General features: G+C 38.6%; 1 protein-coding gene across 3 annotated transcripts in view; it reads right to left on the bottom strand.

The window, feature by feature from the left end:
- Window positions 1-6: 6 nt before the first annotated feature.
- The window catches only part of Dlg5 (MAGUK family member discs large 5), a 451,629-nt gene continuing 429,575 nt past the window's right edge, over window positions 7-22,060 (bottom strand). For all 3 annotated transcript variants that reach the window (XM_076172266.1, XM_076172267.1, XM_076172268.1), the window contains 7 exons: window positions 21,543-21,837; window positions 20,406-20,716; window positions 18,953-19,175; window positions 18,416-18,657; window positions 17,969-18,198; window positions 17,179-17,398; window positions 7-14,940 (listed from right to left, as the gene is read on the bottom strand). In XM_076172266.1, coding sequence (XP_076028381.1) covers window positions 14,834-14,940; window positions 17,179-17,398; window positions 17,969-18,198; window positions 18,416-18,657; window positions 18,953-19,175; window positions 20,406-20,716; window positions 21,543-21,837 — 1,628 coding nt within the window. In that variant the 3' untranslated portion in view covers window positions 7-14,833. The remainder of the gene's footprint in view (window positions 14,941-17,178; window positions 17,399-17,968; window positions 18,199-18,415; window positions 18,658-18,952; window positions 19,176-20,405; window positions 20,717-21,542; window positions 21,838-22,060) is intronic.

Here is a 22,060-nt window from a genome sequence, read left to right as displayed (position 1 = left end):
TGATGAGATCTCACATGGATAACTCCTTTCCTGTGCATTACAATTATGCTAACACACACACACACACACAGATTGTGCACTGACAGATGAAATCTTCTGATTAATGATGGGAGGGCTCTGAGAGGTCATGGGAGTTTTCCATATTGATGTATAAATATGTGGAATAGCTTAGGTAATACAGTCCAAGCTCAAACAATACACGAGTTTAAATCTAAAATATGTTAACTGGAAATCAAGGATATAGATTAAGTTGGAACTGTACATGAATTTGAGTCTAGGTATATTAGAAAATTAGAGAATATGAGATGGCACCCAACGAGTTGCTTCTTTCCTGTACTACAATTATGTAAATAAATAAACACACACAACTGGGGAATAGGAAATGGGACCCAATGAGTGTTAATCCTTTCCTGTATACTACAATTAGGTAAATACACATACACACACAAAGTGGCATTCCATAATATGGATGAAAAGGTGATGAAAAAACTCATGGAAACCCTGATATGTCCAAGACTGGAATATGCATCAGTAGTATGGTCCCCACACAGAGTGAAGGATATAAGCAAGATTGAGAGATTATAAAGGGCAGCAACCAAAGTGGTCCCCAGTCTGGCAGATAAATCATGTGGGGAAGACTAGAAGTACTGGGTCTACCAACTTTGAAAGATTGAAGAGAAAGAGGTGACATGATTACAGTGTTCAGGTCACAAAAGGAGAGAGATTGCATTGACAGAAGAGATCTCCTGATTTAAGATAGGAGGGCTTTAAGAAGTCATGGAAGTAAATTAAGAAAGACCACATGTCAAACGGATGTGAAGAAATATTTTCCACATATATGTATATGTATAATAGCTCGGAAGGTGATACAGCCCAGGCTCAAACAATACACAAGTTTAAATCTAAATATCATAATTGGAAATCCAGATATAGATGAGTTAGAATTGTACATGAATTTGAGTCTAAGTATGTAAGAAAATTAGAGAATAGATGGGACCCAATGAGAATTGCTCATTTTCTGTATACTACAATTAGGTAAGTACACACACTGTTTTCCATATAGATGCATGAATATGTGGAATAGCTTAGAAGGTGACATAGCCCAAGCTCAAAAAATACACGAGTTAAAATCTAAATACGAGTCTGGGTATGTTAGAAAATTAGAGAATAGGAGACAGGACCCAACAAGCCTTGTTCCTTTCCTGTATACTATAATTAGGTAAATACATAAACATGGATGAAGATATGATGAAAAAATCACAGATCCTAAATCTAGACTAGAGCATACAGCAGTGGTATGGTCTCTACACAAAAAGATATAAGCAAGATGGTGCATACAAAAAGTAACAACCAAAATGATTCCTAGCCTTACAGGCAAGTTATGGAAGAACTAGCCCTGGCACCATTAAAAGGTTCAAGAGGAGGAGGGGATTTGATTGCAGTATTTAGATCACTGGAGAGGTGGACAAAGTTGATTTGGAACAAGATGGCATCACAAGGTCATGGACAAGTTAAAAAAGACCACATATCAGATGGATGCGAAACCAGTTTTCTATATAGATGTGTAGATTCCTGGAATAGCCTAGATGATATAGTATCAGTTGGAACCATATATGAATAGAATGTATGATAATTGGAGAATATGAGACAGGATACCAGGAATGACTCCCTTCCTATACACTAAAATTGGGTAAATACATGCAAACATAAAGATGATGATAATTGTTATTTACGTTTGTCAATGACAAACTGAAGTGCAAGGAAGGAAACCCATGAAGATAGTGGATGGTGAAATTTTCAATATAGCACAAGTTTGGGTTGAAATAAATTTTAAATCAAGGTATTCTTTTACATCAAGGAAACTTGTGCCATAATAAGGGATTTGAAGATATAAACAATGTGAATGAAGTGTTCAAACTTTTAGAAGGTATTGTGGGAGGTGTTGAAGATATGTGAAATGGGAGGAAAACTGTTCAGGGTAGTCAAAACTTTTTACATTAGTAGAGCTAGTGTTAGGGTTGGGAATAATAGAAGTGGGTTGTTTGATAGGGTGGTAAGGGAGGCAAATGTGAGGGTGTGGGTGGAGGATTTGAGATGGTTAGTAAAAGTAGAGGGTATTGGGAGTCGAGCCAGTTGTTGTTTGCTAATGACACTTCACTTGTGGCTGGGTCAGAGGAGGGTCCAAGGCAGTGAATGATGGAGTTTAGGTTGGTATATGATCAGAGAAAGCTGAATGTAAATATGGGCAGTAAGGTGATGAGATGTACAAGAGGTGAGAGTGGTGGTGAGTTGAAGGAGAGAGGCTAGAGGAGGTGGATAGTTTCAAGTATTTAGGGTCACATGTGGCAGGGAATGGAGGAGTGAGGGTGGAGGTAATGTGAAGAGTGAGGGAATTTTTTTTCTTGGGGGGAATGAAAATGGTCACGAGAAATGGGTATCAAGGAATGAATGCAAAGTGAAGGGGAGATTATACCTATAACACTGTATGGGACACAGACTTGCAATTTAAGAGAGGCAGGAGATATTTAAATGTGTTTGAGATGAAGTGTCTGAGAAGTATGGTAGGGGTTTCAAGGATGGATAGAGAAATGAGGTAAGGGAGAGACTAGGGGTGGAAAGAGAGCTGGTAGATAGGGGTGATGAAAGGATACTGGGATGTTCTGGGCACATGGAATGAATGAAAAAAGAAAATAAATAAATAAAAGACTAGCATAAAAAAGGTGTGAAAGGCAGATGGGTCATGTGAACTTGAGAGGTCTCGGGTAAAATATGAATTGTCTGCTGAACAGGGAAAAGGAGAGGGTAAGAGATAGGTTTGAGTGAAGAATGGCTATGAATGGATAACAGACTGAGGCAGTTTAAGGGGATTTCTCCTTGTCTTTTCTGTTTATGCATGAGAGGGGAAAGGAGGGGGGGATGACATGTAAATGAAGCAGTAGAGGTAAACCAGCTTTAGGCTACCAGGCCCAGCTATGGATGTGCTGTGTCTTGCTGCACTGCTTAAGACCCAGGCAATATGCGGGATGCAGAGATGCCTCTTCATCCACAAGGAGCTAATAAGGGAAACAAAAGCATGTTGGATGGGTGGGGGGTGGGTGCTTGCTTTGGCTGACTAGTTCCCTTACAACAAGGGGGGGAAGCTTTTTGGTATATAGGATGTGAATAAAGTCTGAAGACCCAACAGGATCTAAAACTGTGTACTTAAATTATGCTGGGAAAATATGGTAGGTAAAATTCACACTTGAAATGTGCGTTCTCTAAAAGGAGTACCACAGCAGAAGGGGCAAATAGGTAACAATCCATGAGGGTAATTCAGAGCTGCCACTGAATGATAAAACCAATGACCATCACAATAATGAAATTATATGAGAGAACCATGAAAGTACAATGGATTAAACACCTTGAGGGGATGAATTCTAATAATAAATGTTGCTTTGGATTTCACAGATTGGAAAACCCACATCCATACAATGGCTGACAACAGCTCCCTAGCCCTCCTACAGATTTTTCTAGGAAGAAAATTTGGTCTGCTGTCTAAATTATATTGGTGTGGGGCTCTTTCTCTCACTATCTCAAAGTAGGAGGGAAGCAGTCACCAGCTGTTAGCTTTCCATGTGTGAAGTCAAGAAAATACAGTTGACATGGGGAGATTTTAGGCCCAGTCAAGAGACCAAGTGCCAGCCCCTCAGGGCTGCACCTCCTGATGGAGGTGAGGGGGGGGTTGACAGGTTTTGAAAATATGCCACTCTGCTGTCCATCTTGCAGGACCACCACAAGCAGGTACCCATCACTGGTCTCTGAAGATATGGATATTCTGACAATCCAGCTTTACATCTGGAAGATTGTGTCGAACCTCTTGTACTGCAAGAAAGAGAGAGGGCTGGATGAATTCACTGTATCTGGACCAATCAGTTTACTGTCTTGGATCTCTCTTGCTGGAGACCCACAGCTCTCTGGTGATAATTGCCTCCTGATTGGCCCAATAGTCACTCAAGAAGGAAGTATGCTGTCTAGGTATGGCTAGGGTGAGATGGCACAGGATGAGGTGTTCAGTGTCTTTCTGCGTGATCTTGGGGAGTTTGTTTCTGTGTCTAGGCCTATTATGTGTTATTACAGTTTCTGTGTGGGACAGTGACCTGCACATACTCATGCAAAAGTGTTTCCTACTTCAATTGGAGGGTATTTTTCAGTGGGGCTAATGTTCTGGAGGATTTCAGAGTAAGGAGTTTGGTGATCAATCTTGAATTGGTTCTATTGTGATCTGAGTATGTCATTGGGATTTACAGAAGGCATTTAATGATATCCCTCACATTGGACTACTAAGGAAATTGGAACATAATGGAGGCCAATTGTGAAAGGTAAGGTGTCAGGATGGAGGGTCGAGACTAGTGGAGTTCCACAAGGGTCGGTACCAGTTTCTGGGTCCCAGTTACCTGGGAGTCACAAGTCTCCTGTGAGAGAGAGACTTGGGAGTAATGTAATGATTTAATTAACCTGGAAGGTACAAGCATCTTGATGTCTGCAAATGACAAAAAAAGATCACAAGAAGAATAAGAGACAAGGAAGACTAAGGTGTTGTAAAAATATTTGATACAGGCAAAATATTTGTCTAGAGCCAAGAAGGAAAAATGAATTGCAATTCCAGAAAATGTAACAAACCTGAAAAGAAGAGGAAGAAAAGGAAGGAAAAAAAAATAATAATAAAAAGTCAGATAATTACAAAGGTGGAATAGGTGAAAAATCTGGTAGTGGTGATAAAAGAAAACTTGTTACTTGACAGCTATATCAAAAAGTCTGTGGGGGGGAAAATATTGACTGCTGAAAAACAAAAATTACATAACCCAATCCATGCAAGAGTGGAGCATACAGCAGTGGTTCGAGTCCCCACACATATTGAAAAATATTAGCACAATTCACAGAATACAGAGAACAGTAACCAAAATGATTCCCAGCCTTGCAACTAATTATACCAGAAGAGAGACCTCCCATCATTAAAAGATTAAAGAGAGAATGTGGATTTGATTGCAGAGTTCAGATCATTAAATGAGGTGGACAAAAGTGACAGAAAAGAAGGAAAGTGAAGAAATGAATAAAAATAGTAACTGGCTTACAATAATAAAGACAATGACATGAGCAAAATTAACTTTTTCAATACAAGTCAAATTCTCACTGGCAGCATCTGCTGCCTGATGTATGATGATGCATCATGATACTTGCATTATAATATATAAAGTTACAGCTGCATTACTCATTCTCTTTCACACTGAATATTAATAACCACAGAAAATATGATCAAACCAGTTCACAAAATATGGGGCATCACTCGGCTTCAGCTACAACTACAAAATGAATATAATCAAAACGCCAACGCCGGCAACCTCATATACCCCCACTCACCTAATAATGCCTACATAGGCATCACAGTATGGAAGGGGTTAAAAATAAAAGGTTATTTCGAGAAGGGACCATACGTAATGTTCTTTCCCAAGAGTAACATCAATGGATATACTGAGGACCAACATTGGGTATCTGCATGTGGTGGTCCTGCAAGATGGACACCAAGTATGTCCATTTTCAAAACCTGTAAGCCTCATCACCTCTGTTAACAGGTACAGCCCTGAGGGGCTGACACTCACTCCCTAGACTGGGCCCGGGATCCCTCTCTATCAACTCCAGCTGTATTTCTTACACTTTTCCCCACACACACAGCTGGCAACTGGGGAATCCTCTCCTCTCCCTACAACTTTCATCCAGTGACATAGAAAGCATCACATACTAATACTAGACAGACAGTGGTCCAAGGTTTCTTTGCAGAGAGATCTGTGGGATGTTCTGGGACTGTTACCAGCCACTGTGGGGCAACAAATCTTCCACTTAATGAAATTCAAGGCAATGATGGATTGATTGGAAATACTGACGTCCAGGCAGGTAAATCAGTCAGTGCCCTGGGTCTCCCTGGTAACTGGCAACAGCCACCAGGCAGGGAAGAAATATTGTGTTGTTTAGGCATTGCTTGTATGGGACATAGAAGAATGAGGTGCTCTCTGTCTTCTTGTGTGGTGGCTGCATTTAGAGCAGTTTGATTTTGTGGCCACAATGTTGGTAATGTTTTACTGATGGATTTTGTCATGTATACAAGTGTGCTATGGCGGTTCTTAATTCTCTTGAGAGGGGATTTATTATGCTTTTTTTAGGTTGATGTCTTGGGGCTATAGGTGGAGTATTGAGTGTGGTGGTGGTCGGTTTTGGATAGCTTCTTTAGTGACCCAAGTGTAACTGTGTTTTTGTATGAATGTATTCGTGAGTTACAGGTAAAACTTTATTGTACATGTTGGAGGAGTTATTTATTTATTTATTCATTTATTTTTTTCAGCTGATGGTGCTTCCATGATATAATAAGATGGGTGGACTGTGTTTCAGGTTCTGATATAGAATTATGTACCTATCACTTTCATATGATATTCTATGGGGAGGATTTTAATTTTTCTGTGTAGGTGTGCTATCCGGGTGGTTTGGATGCAATTTGTTATTACTCCCAGTGCCTTATTGTGAATTTTTTTGAGTGAATCCTCACAGTCTGTGAGAATTCACCTTAAAAAAAAATATTGCTTTCATGAATCATGGAAAATAGCCATTTTAAGATGAGTGAACACATACCTTCCTAAACTCCATTACTAACTCCCTTAATGCTCCTCTGACCCTGCCACAAGCAATGTCATCAGCAAACAACAACTGGCTCATCTCCCACTTTTCTCCATATTACAGATAGCGAGGGAAAAAGATTATATCAATAAGTTAAAGAGATAATTCAAACACATGACCAAATAACATGGTTAAGTTAGGTCAGTGCATCAATAGTGGAGTGTTCCTATTAAGAGTGAAGTTCAAGATAGAAATCATGGCAAACTAGGTAATAAATGGGCCTTGAATGTTAGTAAATAAATACAAACTTGAAAATATTTGGATCAGAAAAGATGCTACTGGTAGGAAAATGACAAGGGAGCTTGTAGATGGAAATAAGTTTAGAAATAAGAATAGAACTAACAAGAAAAAAAAATGTTCTTGGAAATTCTAAACCGCGGAAATGGTGAAAAAAATAAAGTAAAATTAAGCAGGACAGTGGGCATTGCAATTAAAAATAGCTTAAGCAGCTAAGGGTGGCTCACTACTATCAACCATGTAAGATATCAAGGATTACAATAATTACATTTATCTGAAAATTACTAATCCCTAAAAATCATCAAACACTACCCCAACCCTGAATCAAAATCATCCAATACTAAAACCTTCACACTGGAAAAGATCCCTAAAAATATTGTCACTTATTCCAAACCTGATTTTACTATATTGGCCTTTTTGCCACATTTCTAAATCAATTCCGCCTTTTCTTCTTCCAGTGAACATGCTACCAAATCATGTACTTAACCATCAGCTGTTCTCTACACTTTATCAATCTCCAATTTGAGATTCCATCTGGCCCCAAGGCCTCTTTCATTTCCATTTTCTTGATTAATTTAAACTCTTCACTTTTACCAGTATGTTGTTCATAACATCTTCATTTTTGTCTCCCTTTTGTTCCTCAAACTCCTCTTCCACAATCATTAGAAACTTTGATTTATTCTTTCAGCTTGTATTCTTGCATCTGCATAAACTATCAAACATTAAATAGCCAAACCCTTCCACTGGGTAAGAACCCTAAAATTTTAGGCCTCACTTTTGATACTTTTCAGTCCTCACATTAAAGCTGAGACAGTAAAAACCAAAAAGAAAATAAAACTGCTAAAATCAGTTACAAGCACAGGTTTGGATAACAAAAGGAAACCAATTACTTTCTACCTACAATTCATAAACACAATCAACTATGCATCTGCAGCTTGGTACCCAAGAATCAGCAAATTATAAACATTTTATAATCTATGCAAAATATAAACATTTTATAATCTATACAAAATAAAGTATTCAGGATAATAATAGGATACACCAAAATTTCTCCAACAGAACACCTGCACAAACCAAAATCTTTCCCATAGTATATCATAAGAAAACACAAGTTCATCGCTACAACCATACTCCACTAGCCTACTTATTTACATCACACAGGTACGACCAGCTGAATGCAACAAAATCAACACCGCAGCTTACTTGGAAATTGTTCTAACTTGGGCTATATCTTCTTATTCTCCAATCATCCAATTATTATACTTGATCTGAAATAATATATTGTCCCAGCACAGGCAATATCAATTTATGTTATTCAAAGTATATAAACATCCGTTTTGAAAACTGTATTCCTTCAGCTGTTTTAATTTTTTTCCATTGACTAATCTCTCCCATCAAGAAATTTTTCAATGTAGTCTCCCCCTTTAGTGAAGTGAACACTGTGACCAAGTCACCCCTCTCTGTTTGATCCTTCCAAAGTGGCACATCTAATCTTTATTCTCTCCTTGTATGAATTACCTGCCAAGCTGGCATACAGTTTGGTTGCTGTCCTGTGTATCCTCTCAATCTTACTTGTATCCTGTGTGGGGACATGCCACTGATACTCATTCCATTCATGGATGGATTAGAGTTTCCACAAGCTTTTTCATAATTTCTTCACCCACAAAATGAAAACCATTTTAATGATCTGCAGCACACCATCTGTCTCTTCCACAATCTTACTGACATGCCTGTCCAGTGACAACTTGTTTCTTTATCAACATTCACAAAACTTTCTCCTTTTTTCAGTCTTTCTAATGGATTCACTTCCACCCAAGTCACAGTTAATAGCTGGTCTTTTTCAGTTACTGCCCATTTACAATACTTTGCATTTCTTGGTATTGAAATTCAATTTCCATTCTTGGATCCATGCATAGTACCTAGATGTCTTTGCAACAGCTGACAGTTCTCTTTGTTTTCATTCTTCTCATGATCTCGTCTGCAAAAGATGTTAGCATAGCTTGTTGCATCTTCCATCATACTGTTAACAAGGATAAAAAATGTTATAGGTATTAACACCCAACCCTATGGAACTCCTCTGGTCAACGCTCTCCATCCTGACATCTCTTTTATTTCTATCCTCATGTACCTGCCCTTCAGAAAATCTTTCTTCCACTTGAGTAGTTAAATCCTTATACCCCAAATATGCCTAAGTTTCCACATAAGACAAGTGTTATGAATTAAAAGCCTGCTCAAGATCAAGGTACACACAGTCCACTCAACCCTTTCACTCTGAGCACACAAATCACTCTTGAGTAAAAGCACAATAAAGTAAAATATGAACATGCATGACCTACCACATTTGAAGCCAAACTGAAATCTACTTGAGAACTTCACCACCCACTATTAGCTTGATTTCTTCCTTGTCTGAATTTACCACTGATAAAACTGTAAAACAGGTCTGGTTCATTTCTGTAATCATTTCCAAAACCACTTTCAAAATTTCTTTCCTACTCTCCTCAGACTCTTGTGTCTTCATTTCTAAACTGTATTCTTCCTTTGTTCTATTGGTTCTTTCTCCATTTTCTCCAGACTATGACTGGCTTTTTTTTTTAGCCATCTCACAACTTTCATTGAACCATTTTTGTTTTAATTTCTTCATTCCATTAATCTTCAGGACATGTTTGTTCAACCCCACCCCCCCATGTAAATGTATAGAAAGATTTCCCATTTCCTTTTAGTTTCAGTGGTATTACTGATTTCCTTCCAGTCCGCTTCTTCAAAGAATTTCTTCAATCCTTAGAAGTCTGCCTTGCCTATGTGATTCATTCCTTGACTATTTCCCCAACTACCAGCAGGAATTAAACTGTTGGACACCTTCCTATAGAACAAAAATATTTCGAAGAGCAAGTAACATTTGGCTCTTTGGTAAGTAGCAATTTCAACCTCATGGGGGATGTCATCCCCTACTTCTTGAGTCACCTTCTTTACCCACTGGGTCACTGTGCATATATATCTAGTATTCATACACAGGATTGAACTTGTACCCATTGGGTCCTGCCTCTTTGTCTCCATTCATCAACTTTGACTTTAAACTGCCTAATGTGATGGCTTGGATGAAATTTCTACCCAACCTGTTCCATAAGTCTACATTACTAAGTGGAAAACTATACTGCCTAACACCTTTCAAACAAGTATGAATAGTGTCTGTGTGTGTATTTACTTAGTTGGAGCAATGCTCATCAGCTCCCTCTTCTTGGCTTGGGTTCTATTTTCATCACTTATTCTGGGAGTGGAATAGGTTGGGGATGGAATGGGTGGGAGTGGATCTTATGCCTTCATTTTTTGGCTAACTCCCTTGTAAGGGGGGAAAAGCCTTTGGTATATGTATGTATTCCACAAGTCTACAATTGTATGTGGAAAGCTATACTTCTTGAATATACTGTATTTACCCAATTGTAGTATACAGGAGAGGAGCACTGCTTGTTGAGTCCTGTCCTATTCTCTAATTTTCTAACACACCTAGACTCTATATCTTTGATTTCCAATTATCATATTTAGATTTGAACTCGTGTGTTGTTTGAGCTTGGGCTTTATTGCCTTCTAAGCCATTATATATATTTATACATCTATATGGAAAACTGTATTCCTTCACATCCTTTCAATAATTTACTTCCATGACCTCTTAATCAGGCCTCCTCTATCAATGTAATCTATCCCCTTTAGAAACTTGAATACTGTAATCATGTCACCTCTTTCTCTTCAATCTTTCAAAGTTGGTAGACCCAGTACTTTTAGTCTTTCTTCACAGGGTATATCTGCCAGACTGGGGACCAGTTTGGTTGCTGACCTTTGTATTCTCTCAATCTTGCTTATATCCTTCACTCTGTGTGGGGACCAAACTACTGACGTATATTCCAGTCTTGGATGTATCAGGTTTTGACAAGTTTTTTCATAATCTCTTCATCCATATAATGGAACGCCACTTTGTGTGTGTGTGTGTGTCTATCTAATTGTTCTATACAGGAAAGGAATAATTCTCACTGGCCTGTCTCCTATTCTCCAACTTTTTATCAAACCTAGCCTCAAATTCATGTACAGTTCCAACTGAATCTATCATCCTTGATTTCCCATCTATCTATCTATATACAAAGGGCTTTTCCCCCTTTACAAAGGAGGTAGCCAAGTCAAAATTCAAGTACCCAATCCCATCCACCAGCCTTTCCTCTTAGCTCCTTATGGATGATGGATCATCCCTGTATCCCATGCAATGCACTTCACTTAATCAACAACCCCCAACCTCTCTCTTCCTTATGCAGAAATAAAGAGAAGTCAGGGAGAAATTCTTTTGTGCCATGTCAAACCATCATTCATTAACCACTCCCTACCCTCACATCCCCCGCCATTCTATGCATCACAATATCATCTATACACAGCCATTCTCCACTCACCCCTACCTTCTCCCTTCCTTGCTCAACAGACATTCCCCTCTTGCTCAATGACCCTTTCACCCCATCCATCCATCCCGTCCTCAGTCATCCCTTCAAATTCACCCCCTCCACCTCTGCCTTCCACACCTCTTTTACTAATCTTTCTTCACTGATTCTTTCCATGTGTCCAAACCATCCCAATATTTTCATCAGCCCTATCCAGCATCTCTTTTTCCACCCCAAATCTCCTCCTTGTTTCTCACTCTATCCTTGTAACCCCTACCATACTTCTCAGACATTTCTTCTCGTACACATTTAAATTTTCCTCTTTGGCTCTTAAATTTCAGGTCTGCCCCATACAGTGCTGTCGGCACAATCACCCTTCATAAAGCCTCACCTTAGTATCCATTCCCAAATCCCAATTTCTCTTCCCTTTCATGCTACATGTGACCCCAAAACCAAAAGCTGTCCATTTCCCTCAACTCACTACCATCCTCTACCTTTGTACATCTCATTTTACTTTTACCCACATTTACCTTCAACTTTCTTGTATCACATACCTTCCCAAACTCCATCACTACCTCTCCTAATCCTCTGACCATGCCACAAGTACATTGTTGTCATCAAACAACAACTGGCTCACCTCCCATGGCAACATGACACATCTCTGTTGCGGTCCTACCTTTACCTAAAAACATTCACTTTCTCCATTTCTAATTATAACACAGGCTCTACTACTCTCATATAAACTCTTAACTGCCTTTAATGGCTTTCCCCAAATCCCATATATCTGCAAAACTTCCCACAGTGCCTTCTTTTTACCCTGTCATAAGCCTTTTCCAAATCCACAAAGGCCCAAAAAACATCCTTACCTTTTGCTAAAGCTTACCACAAAAATCTGATCCACACAACCCCTACCTTCCCTAAACATACACTGTTCCTCTCCTAATCCTCTCAGTTAAAACACTCCCATATGCCTTCACAAATACATTCAATAAACTGATCCCTCTGAAACTACCACTCACATTCGTCCCCACTTTCCCTTGTAAAGCAGAACATTACAGGCACTCCTCCAACAATCCTTGATTTCCAGTTATCATATTTATATTAGAAATCGTGTATTATTTGAGCTTGGGCTATATCACATTCTAAACTATTCCACATATTTAGCATCTCTATGAAAAACTATTTCTTCACATCCTTTCTTAATTTGCTCCCACGACCTCTTATAGCTCTCCTATCCTTGATCCAGAGATCTCTTCTGGCAATGCATTCTATCCCCTTCCGTGACCTGAATACTGTAATCACGTCACCTCTTTCTCTTTGGTCTTTCAAAGTTGCAGATCCAGTGCTTTTAGTCTTTCCTCGTATGGTTCATCTACCAAGATGGGAACTAGTTTGGTTGCTGCCTTTTGTATTCTCTTGATCTCGCTTACATCCTCCACTCTCTGTGGGAACCATACCAATGACACTTATTCCATTGCATATTTATTTACCTAGTGTGTGTGTGTGTGTGTATGTGTGTTTATCAGAAATTCTAATGTCTACTTCAGTAATGAAATATGAACACTACACACAGGTGTCCTCTCTGGGATTTACAATATGGAATAGGTAAATGCTGACCTAAACAACATAAATGTACCTTCTAAAGATTGAATTAGCCATGACTTCAAACTCCAACACTATCATTCATTCAAGCTTCAATTCATATCTCATTAAGCTGAACTTGGCAACAATATTTAATCTTCCACTCTTCATCATTTTCATGCATAACAGCTGATGAATCAATCAAACCAAGGTTCACGCCTATAAAAAGCTTGTGATTTTTTTTTTTCTTTTTTTTAAGGAAATTGAGTTTGGGTCAACATTGCTAGGAATGAGGAGTCACCAGTATTAGGAAGACAAGGAAACCTCCACCGTGGGGGGTGTCACTGAGTTACAAGATAGGTGTACTCGTGTACACTATCAAATGACTAATCTTCATAGACTTTAATTTACCAACACTCCATCTTTTTCTTTCAAAAAGGTCACATTTTGTGGCCTATGAAAAACTAGTCATTCTTCACAAATACATTCAATTAAGATTTTGTGAAGTATTACTTATACTGGAGTGGCAGCATGCCCCATACATGTACCACGTCAGTTCCACCGAAAAAAAAAAAAAAATCCAAATAAAGCTGAAAAAGATTGTCTTCAAAACATACTTCTATTAAAATAACAAATGGTGCAACCATTTGCTAACCTATAACAATATAAGAAGGAAGACATGGCAGGAAAAGATATTTAGGAATTCCAAGCAGCAAGGCAAAGAGGAAGATTTTGTGAAAAACATGTCTTGACATTATCAGCTTGAGGTTAAGTATCTTTGGTCTGAATAAACAATAATCACCGCATTCATCTGTCCCTCATCCATTAAAAATAATACATGTATCATGGTCCACACTTCCATTAACAATATTAACTCTCATGGATAAGCAACAACTGCCATCTTAGCATTAAGCACAAAAAATCACTATCTGGATAACAACAACAAATGGTGTACACTCCACCAATGGGTGCGTGTCAGCATCCTCTCCGGTGCACAACACCACCATTGCCTAATTGGACATTCAGTGCCTGCTTGCAGTCTGTATAAACTTGGGAGATGTGTGCACAACAAATGATTTTGTCATTTTTTTTCATAAGAAATTATTTGTCTGCATATTTAAAATCTGAGAAATATCTTTAATTATGAGCACTGGAAAAAAGTATAAAAATGTAAACTGGGTGTGGTTTCTCAAGTTGTTATGCATGTGAACAGGAAAGGTCTGCATCACTTGAAAACAGTTTGAAAGAGTGAGGAGGTCAGATGTAGAAGCAGACAAGAATTATTATGGCAGTGCACTTCTATGTATCAAAATTGCCATTAGCTGCCAGTAATGAAACAAATCTTCATAAGTAATCAGTGTTGTTGCAGACTTTGTACTTTGTTTCATTGGTCCAACTAAAGACTATATGGTACCAAGTAATAAAAAATAATGAAATGGAAGAAGACAAGATAAAGAAGAAAAAGGAGGAAAATTATAATATTAATGATATTCTAATATTTGTATGTACTCTGAAGAAAAAAATGAAAGCAAAGCATAATATCACTTCTGATCTGCAACAGATGAGATCGCATCCAAACAACTTTTCAATAAACATTAACTTTTAACAATCTAACCTTGAATTCTTTTCCACTTGTTCCTGTTTTTAAAATCACCTTTTTTGTAACTTATGAAATAAGACAAGAATTATTGCTTCTACATATCACACCATATTTTAGTCAACTACATAACATTTATCATGCATAGTAACTGGGATGAAAATTATCAATGACTAATGTAAAATATTAAAAAATAACCCTAAACACAAAAGCTGCTTTCCAAAGTTGATGCTCCCTAGGGACTAAGCATACTTCAGTAACCCTAGTATTGAGGCCATAATCCAGAGTTCACAGGTAATGTTTATAAGGTGCCTGAGGGAACCCACAGTGTTTTGGATTGTTCCTGATCCACGCAGGACTTGACATGAGTGCATATGTATGCCAAGTTCACTCCTGCAGTTATTTCCGCTGAAAAAAAAATGGAATAAAATGAATAAATAAAGTGATCAATAAGAATATACATGTATGCATATACGTACATATGCATGCATATTTACCTAACTGTAGTATACAGGAAAGGAGCAATGCTCATTTGATCCTATCTCCTACTCTCTTGGACTCAAATTCATGTACATTTTCAATGTACTCTACATCCCTGATTTCCAAGTAACATATTTAGATTTGAATTCATGTATCATTTGAGCTTGATCTATATTACCTTCTAAGCTATTCCAAGTGTTTATGCATTTATATAAAAAACTTCATTTCTTCAGCACTGGGGAAGAGATGTGTATATACCTAATTATCTACCTAATTGTAACATACAGGAAAGGAGCAACTCTCATTGGGTTCTTGTCTCCTTTTTTCCAAAATTTGATCACACCTAGCCTCAGATTCATGTTCAGTTCCAACCTAATCTATATCTCTGATTATCATATTTAGATTTGAACTCGTGTATTGTTTGAGCTTGGGCTATGTCACTTCCTTAGCTATACCAAGTATTTGTTCACGTGTGGTCATTCTTAACCACTTCCATACGGTGATGCCTACGTAGGCGGCATGAGGAACAAGTCGGTACGCGATGATGCCGATATCGGCATCTTGATTATATTTATTGTAGTCGTACCTACGCAACCTCCATTATCTCTAAACTGGCTTCATCATATTTTCTATGGTTATCAAAATTCACGGGTGAAAGAGAACAAACGATTGAGCACGGACTTTATTTTTTATAATGCGATTATTGACGCAACATCGCACGTCGGGCAGCTAATGCTGCCAGACGTGCGATGTGCCCCGGAGTAAAGAGGTTAATTTTCTCCCATGACTTCTTAAAACTCTCCTATCTTAGACTACTGCAAAAAGATCTAGACACTATTTTTGGATGAAGCCAAGTATGGGAAGTGAAGTTCAACACCAAAATATGCAAAGAACTGGAAATGGGCAATAGCAGCAAAAGGCCATCCTTAAACTATTCCTTGGGAAGCGAACACATTACAAAAGCAAAAGAGGAGAAAGACTTGGAAGTGTTGATAAAGGCAACCTGTCACCTGACAGACATATGAGCTGGTGATTAAAGTGGTCCCTAATGGGGATAGATTACATTGACAGAAGAGATCTCCTGATTAAAGACAGGAGGGCTTTCGGAGGTCATGGAAGTAAATTAAGAAAGACCCCATGCCTAAAGGATGTGAAGAAATGTTTAGAAGGTGATATAGCCCAAGCTTAAACAATAAAAGAGTTCAAATCTAAATATGATAATTGGAAATCAAAGATATAGATTATGTTGGAGTTGTACATGAATTTGAGTCTAAGTATGTTAGAAAATTAGAGAATAGGAGCAGGGACCCAACGAACATTACTTCTTTCCTGTAAACTACAATTAGGTAAATACTACCATGTCCCACACTAGCAATACCCAGACAACATCAGAATATCTCTACTCTGAGTGATTTATGGTCATGACTGGAGACTGCTGCTGGTTTCCTCGAGGCCACAGGTCTTCTGCGCGAGAAATCTGGAGCAATGTATTGCTTCACTGAATTGCAGCAGGAAATGAAGGAGTGGGCTGGAGTAAGGGAACTAAACCAAGTAAATGTGTTGGGAGATTGAAAAGTGTCATGAGAAATATCCATCTGGGAGTGGATGCATAGAGAAGATTATATGAAAGGGTGATTGTGCTTACAATGCTCTCTGGGATGGAGACTACTTAAGAGAGGCAACAAGGAAAAATTTAATCATGTTTGGTGAAGTGTCTGCAAAGTATGGTGGGGGTTATAAGGTTGGATAGAGTGAGAATTGAGGAGAAGAGGAGAGTGGTGGTACAAAGGAAGGAAGCAGATAGCACTGATGATAGACTATTGGGATGGCTTGGGGTCTGATTAATGAAGCAGTCTTGCTGTGGATGTGCTGTGTCTTGCTGAATTGCTTCTGACCCTGGGCTGTAGGCGAGATACTGGGATGACCCATCATCCAGGAGGAGCAAAGAAAAGAGAGAAGGAGGGGTGGTGAATGGAAGTGGAGTATGTGGGGATGAAATCGGTGGGAGTGGATTTATACATTTGAATTTGGCTACCTCCCCTGTAAGGGGGAAAAAGCCCTTGGTATATGTACATATATATTTCATTTAAACTCTACATTAAAATATTGGCCGAGTTAATCTGAGGAGATTTCAACCTTTGCAAACCAAAATTAATTATAACCAACCTGATATAAGATGTTTGTACTCTTGTTCAATCTTAGTTGAAAGTTCATACATTTCCTTAGCTTCTTTCTGAGATATCTTCTCTGCTGTTGGATGAGAGTCAAATACTTCCCTAATCTGCTTATGATGCCTAAACTTGAGGAGAAGGACAATGGGATAAATATTGTGGCGATGCAACCTCTCCACTGACGACAAACTCAGGTCCAGTATACCATGGCAGCTCTGTCAAAAATTTCCATTAATCACATGTCAAAATACACGTAGTATCTGAAAATAACTTTCTTTTATGTATTCAAAAAATGTATTTCAACATATATACACAATAGCACAGTAAGTGCATATGGGCCTGGTAGTGAGAAGTGTAGAGAAAAGGGAGGCTTTTTTGAAAGAACGCTTAAAGTGTTTTTTGGAGGAACGTCAATGTAGTATTCTTGGGAGATTTCAATGCGGTAGGGGATGACCCAACAGATGGAATGGTTGGAAAGTTTGGAGTACCAGGTAAAAATCATGGTAGTTGATGGTGGAGGTGTGCTTAGAGAGTTGATGACAGTTAACACTGTTTAACCCTTTCACTCTTTTCCTCTCCCTCTATTTTTCCTATACTCTCAATTTCCTGCCTTCCAAAAAATGACCTGACACTCCTCTACTCTCATCCCTGAAAATATCCAGGACTCATGTAATCCTTCCTTTGAGTACCCCTACACAGAAAGAGAAGGAAGCAAGAATTCTAGGGAGAAGGGAGGGAGGGAGGAAGAATGAGGAAGGGGAAAGGGAGAGAAAGAGTAAGAATACCTTGTCACAAATCTCTTTGACTTGTTGTACTGTAGTTGCTTCAAAGTGGGATCCTCTTCTTCGGTAGTCAACAATGATGTTCTCTTGAACTGCAGCTTCCATTGCTTGTGTTGAGGAACGTCTGATTTCAGGGTGACATCGTGTAAATTTGTGAGGGAAGTCATGAACCAGCTTGTCACAAACTAACTCCCACAAAGGACCAACCAATACCACAGGTCTTCTAACCAAATCTGAAAAGGTAAGATTTAATATATCATCAGTGATCAAATCTATGGAACATATGAATGATAGAGATGATGTTTCTTGGAATAAAAAGAACAGAATATCTATTATGAACATCTTTAAATAAAAATATATCTTTTGAATACAACACAAGACAATTTGTAACAATGGTAAATGTATTCATGACTTATGTTAAAAATAAATGACTGCCAATATAGGACTTACAGTCTAGTCTCTCCACTCTGATGTACGATGATGGAATGGGTTCATCATGCAAGGGTGCAGCTTCTGTGTACGAATTCAAGGAAGCGTCTGAGAATGATGCCAGTTCCTTCGAGTCTCTGGAAGAGGATCTTGAGTGTTTCTTGCGTCTAAAGAAAGATCGGCGAGCGGATGTTGAGCCTCGACGACTACTGTCCATGTGAAGATCTCCAACACTTCGCTGTAATACAATCTCTTCTTCGACCCTACAAAAATGAAAAGTTCCTTAAAGACTTAGAGTATAAGCAACTGTGACTGTTAGTACACCTATGGTCACCCAAAACAAATTCCTATTTCTTGCACTCCTTATTTTCTACATTGTTGGAATTTGAAGTTTTCTACAATGTATAACCATTTTTCCAATAACCACAAAATTTCACTGATATTTTAATGCTGCTGTGTTAAAAACAAAGAGTGACTGTTAACAATCTGGAGATAGGAATATCTTCAAGTATAATTTTGCAAATCAAGGAAACTATAAACAAGAAGAAAAATACTGACTTGTCTTTGCTTGGGATAGTTCCGCATTGCCGTTTGTGCCCATCTTCATCAACTACCCATGCTCTCCACTGGCCTGGCACATTGTTGAACATGGTGTTGTCCACGTAAAGAATATCTTCTTTCCGAAACCTCAAATCCGTTGAATCCCCAACTTCCCCCCATCGATCGAAAAGGGCACGAATGTAGAAACTGTCACCAGGTTGATCCTGAACTTCCTCATAACCTAGAATTAATCAAAAGAGATAGGAGCTTCTGGATCATGATGGCACTAGTTTAACCTGATTACCTGATTAATAGGTCACAAAAGTGGAGGTGCTGTATCATATAAACTCGCAATAGCTACAGTAATGCCTGCTGTATCTAAAAAATATTCTGTCAGTCATATTAATTTGTGTATATAAACACACATAATCTGTCACATCCATACCATTTCTCATTAGCTATATTACTGTATCACTTCATTACCTTTAACCTGAACAGTGTGGTTTGGGCACAGGGATAAACTTTCATCTACAATGTGCTAATAGAGGGGCAATGAACAGGATTTGGATGGGTGTAAGATGGGTATGAAGTGAATGTCTGCTTTGACTTGGCCACCTCCCATATAATGAGGATAATGATGCCCTCTGGTATGTATTCATGTATATTACTGTATTTTTCTTCAAGGCATAAGAGAGTTTGGGTGGATTCTAACCATAACCCTAATAACAGGGTCTCTTGGTCTTCACTGATGTAGTACAAATGAGAACAAAAAAGGTAGAGATTGGTCGTATGTTTGTGAGAAGAATGGTGGATGTGTTAGCGTTAAGTGAAACTAAACTGAGGGGGAAAGGTTGCTTCAAGTTTGGGAGTGTGGGGGTGTTATGAGTGGGAAGAGGGTGAGAGAGGGGAGTTGGCAGACGATGCAGCATGTGAGAATTTGAGTTATACTGAAGTGATTAAAAGGAGAGACCAATAGAATATTTAACCATCATATGGTGAAAGGAAATTAAGAGAAGTTAAAATGGTGAAAGGAAAGGGGGGCAGAGACAAAAGAGTGGTTAAAATAGAGAAAGAAAAGTGAGGGAGCAGCTGATATTGGGTCAGTAAAATCTGAGTAGTTCAGTCAATTTCCACTTGAGTAGATGTTGAACTAGTGCAACATGTTCTACAGTGAAGATTTTGGTTTCTATGTGTGTAGGTTTTGTATTATTGGGGCAGTTTTGGTATTCCTATTACTAATCTTAGTGCTCCATTCTGCAGGGTTTGTAAATTGTGTTCAAGTTGATGATCGTTGGTAACCATGCTGTGGTGTATTCCAGGGTGGTTCTTATGAATTGTTTATAGATGAGGCATTGCAAGAACATATAAAATATACCACACTGACTGAGGGGATACAAACATACTAAAGTGCTCCATTTACACAACTTAGAAAATAGATCAAAAGCTACACGAAACATATTACATTACTTACGTTGGTAATCACACTGCACCAGCATGGTCACTTTATCCGCTGGTTTGGCTAGTTCGAAAGCAGCCTGTTCAGCTGTAGCAGATCGTAAATCCACACCGTTATACTCTAATATACGATCCCCCGGCCGAAGCCCAGCTTTGGCTGCAGGTGAATCTGGCATGACCGCATGGACGTAGATGCCCACGGCATTGCCTCCGACCATTTGTATACCCAGGTTGTGACACTTGTTCAACTCGAGATAAACCAGCCTTGTATCGCTGTTGCTTCCATTACCACCACTTCCACTGCTGCTTCCTCCATTTTCACTTCTCCTAAACATCGAGATTTAAACAAAAGATTAGTTAACAAATACACACATACACATTATTACTGACAAATACAATGATGTGCCTAAACTGTTCTATGGGTAAATTGAGACAGGTGTTTCTAATTTGACAGTAGATGGAAAAGTTCATGAAAAAGAATATCACTAAGCTGAAATAATGAACAAAAGGTTCCTATCAGATTTAAAAAAAAAAATCCATAAAAATGAGAACTCCTGGAATAGCCTAGATGATGTAGTCCTAGCTCTAAAAATACATGAACATAATACATAAGAGACAGGACCCTATGAGCATAGCTCCCTTCTTCACTACTATTTGGTGATAAAAACAACACGCCAAACATAATTATCGTGTCTAAATCATGATTCATAAGATTTATACAAATAAATGGCAAAAAGATTTACAGAAAATAGTGATAGTCACATATATTTACACATTCAAATCTAGTATCTATGTGCAAAAAACTAAAAACTTATAATTTATTTCTCACCCTAACTACCAGGATCTTTTTCATTTCATGAAATGTGATTGATTTGGTTTAATGTCGTGAACTCCCACATTCAGGAGACTAGGATGGTATCCCTTACAGAGGACTTTGCAGCATGGAATTGAATGAACCCTAATGCCCTTGGTCCAACTCACTGGTGGTAGGATTCGAACCACTGTCACCTCCACCTCTGCCACAAGTAGCAACACTCTAACTTGCTTGGCCAGTGAGCATCGTGAAATATAAATAGGCTAAACAAATGCCTAAACTATCATCACTAATTTTTCAACCACAGTAACGTGTAAAAACACACAAATTAAATCTTACCTCAAAAACGTATCTTGCCTTGACAACGTACTAATGACACGCGTGACTTCAGGTCTAGTAAGGGTAGACCGAGCAGATGGCGGAAGGGAATGGTCGAGTGAGGAATGGTCATGCTGATGGTCTGTCGAATCCAAAGGCCCTCTTAGCGTTGATGTACTTGAAGGTGGAATTTCCTCTACCTGCATGGGAGGTTCTCGTGCAGGCTTTGGGGAGTTACAGGGAGTTGGAGAACCTGACCGTGAAGCTGCACCTGGGTCACTGCTACTTCCTTCAGAGCCCTCTGCTTCTCGGTATTCTTGAAAAAGGGTAAACAATGCAATGATAAAATGCTAATAAAACTCCAACTTTTTTAAAAGACTATTTCATCCAACATTCATATTCTAATTTCTCTCTTTATCTCTCTCTGTATCTAACTCCTGTCAAGATGCTTTCCCATTGTAGTTCATATAATCAAACACATCTCTGGACATATGAAGTTTCACATAACACTGACACATCCATCTTTCTTCTCATAAATC

The sequence above is a fragment of the Oratosquilla oratoria genome, chromosome 32 (genome assembly GCF_046742065.1).
Source record: "Oratosquilla oratoria isolate Oo_2021 chromosome 32, ASM4674206v1, whole genome shotgun sequence".
Lineage (NCBI taxonomy): Eukaryota > Metazoa > Arthropoda > Malacostraca > Stomatopoda > Squillidae > Oratosquilla > Oratosquilla oratoria.
The sequence above is the reverse complement of the archived record's forward strand: the minus strand, read 5'-3'. Positions and strand labels throughout refer to the sequence as shown.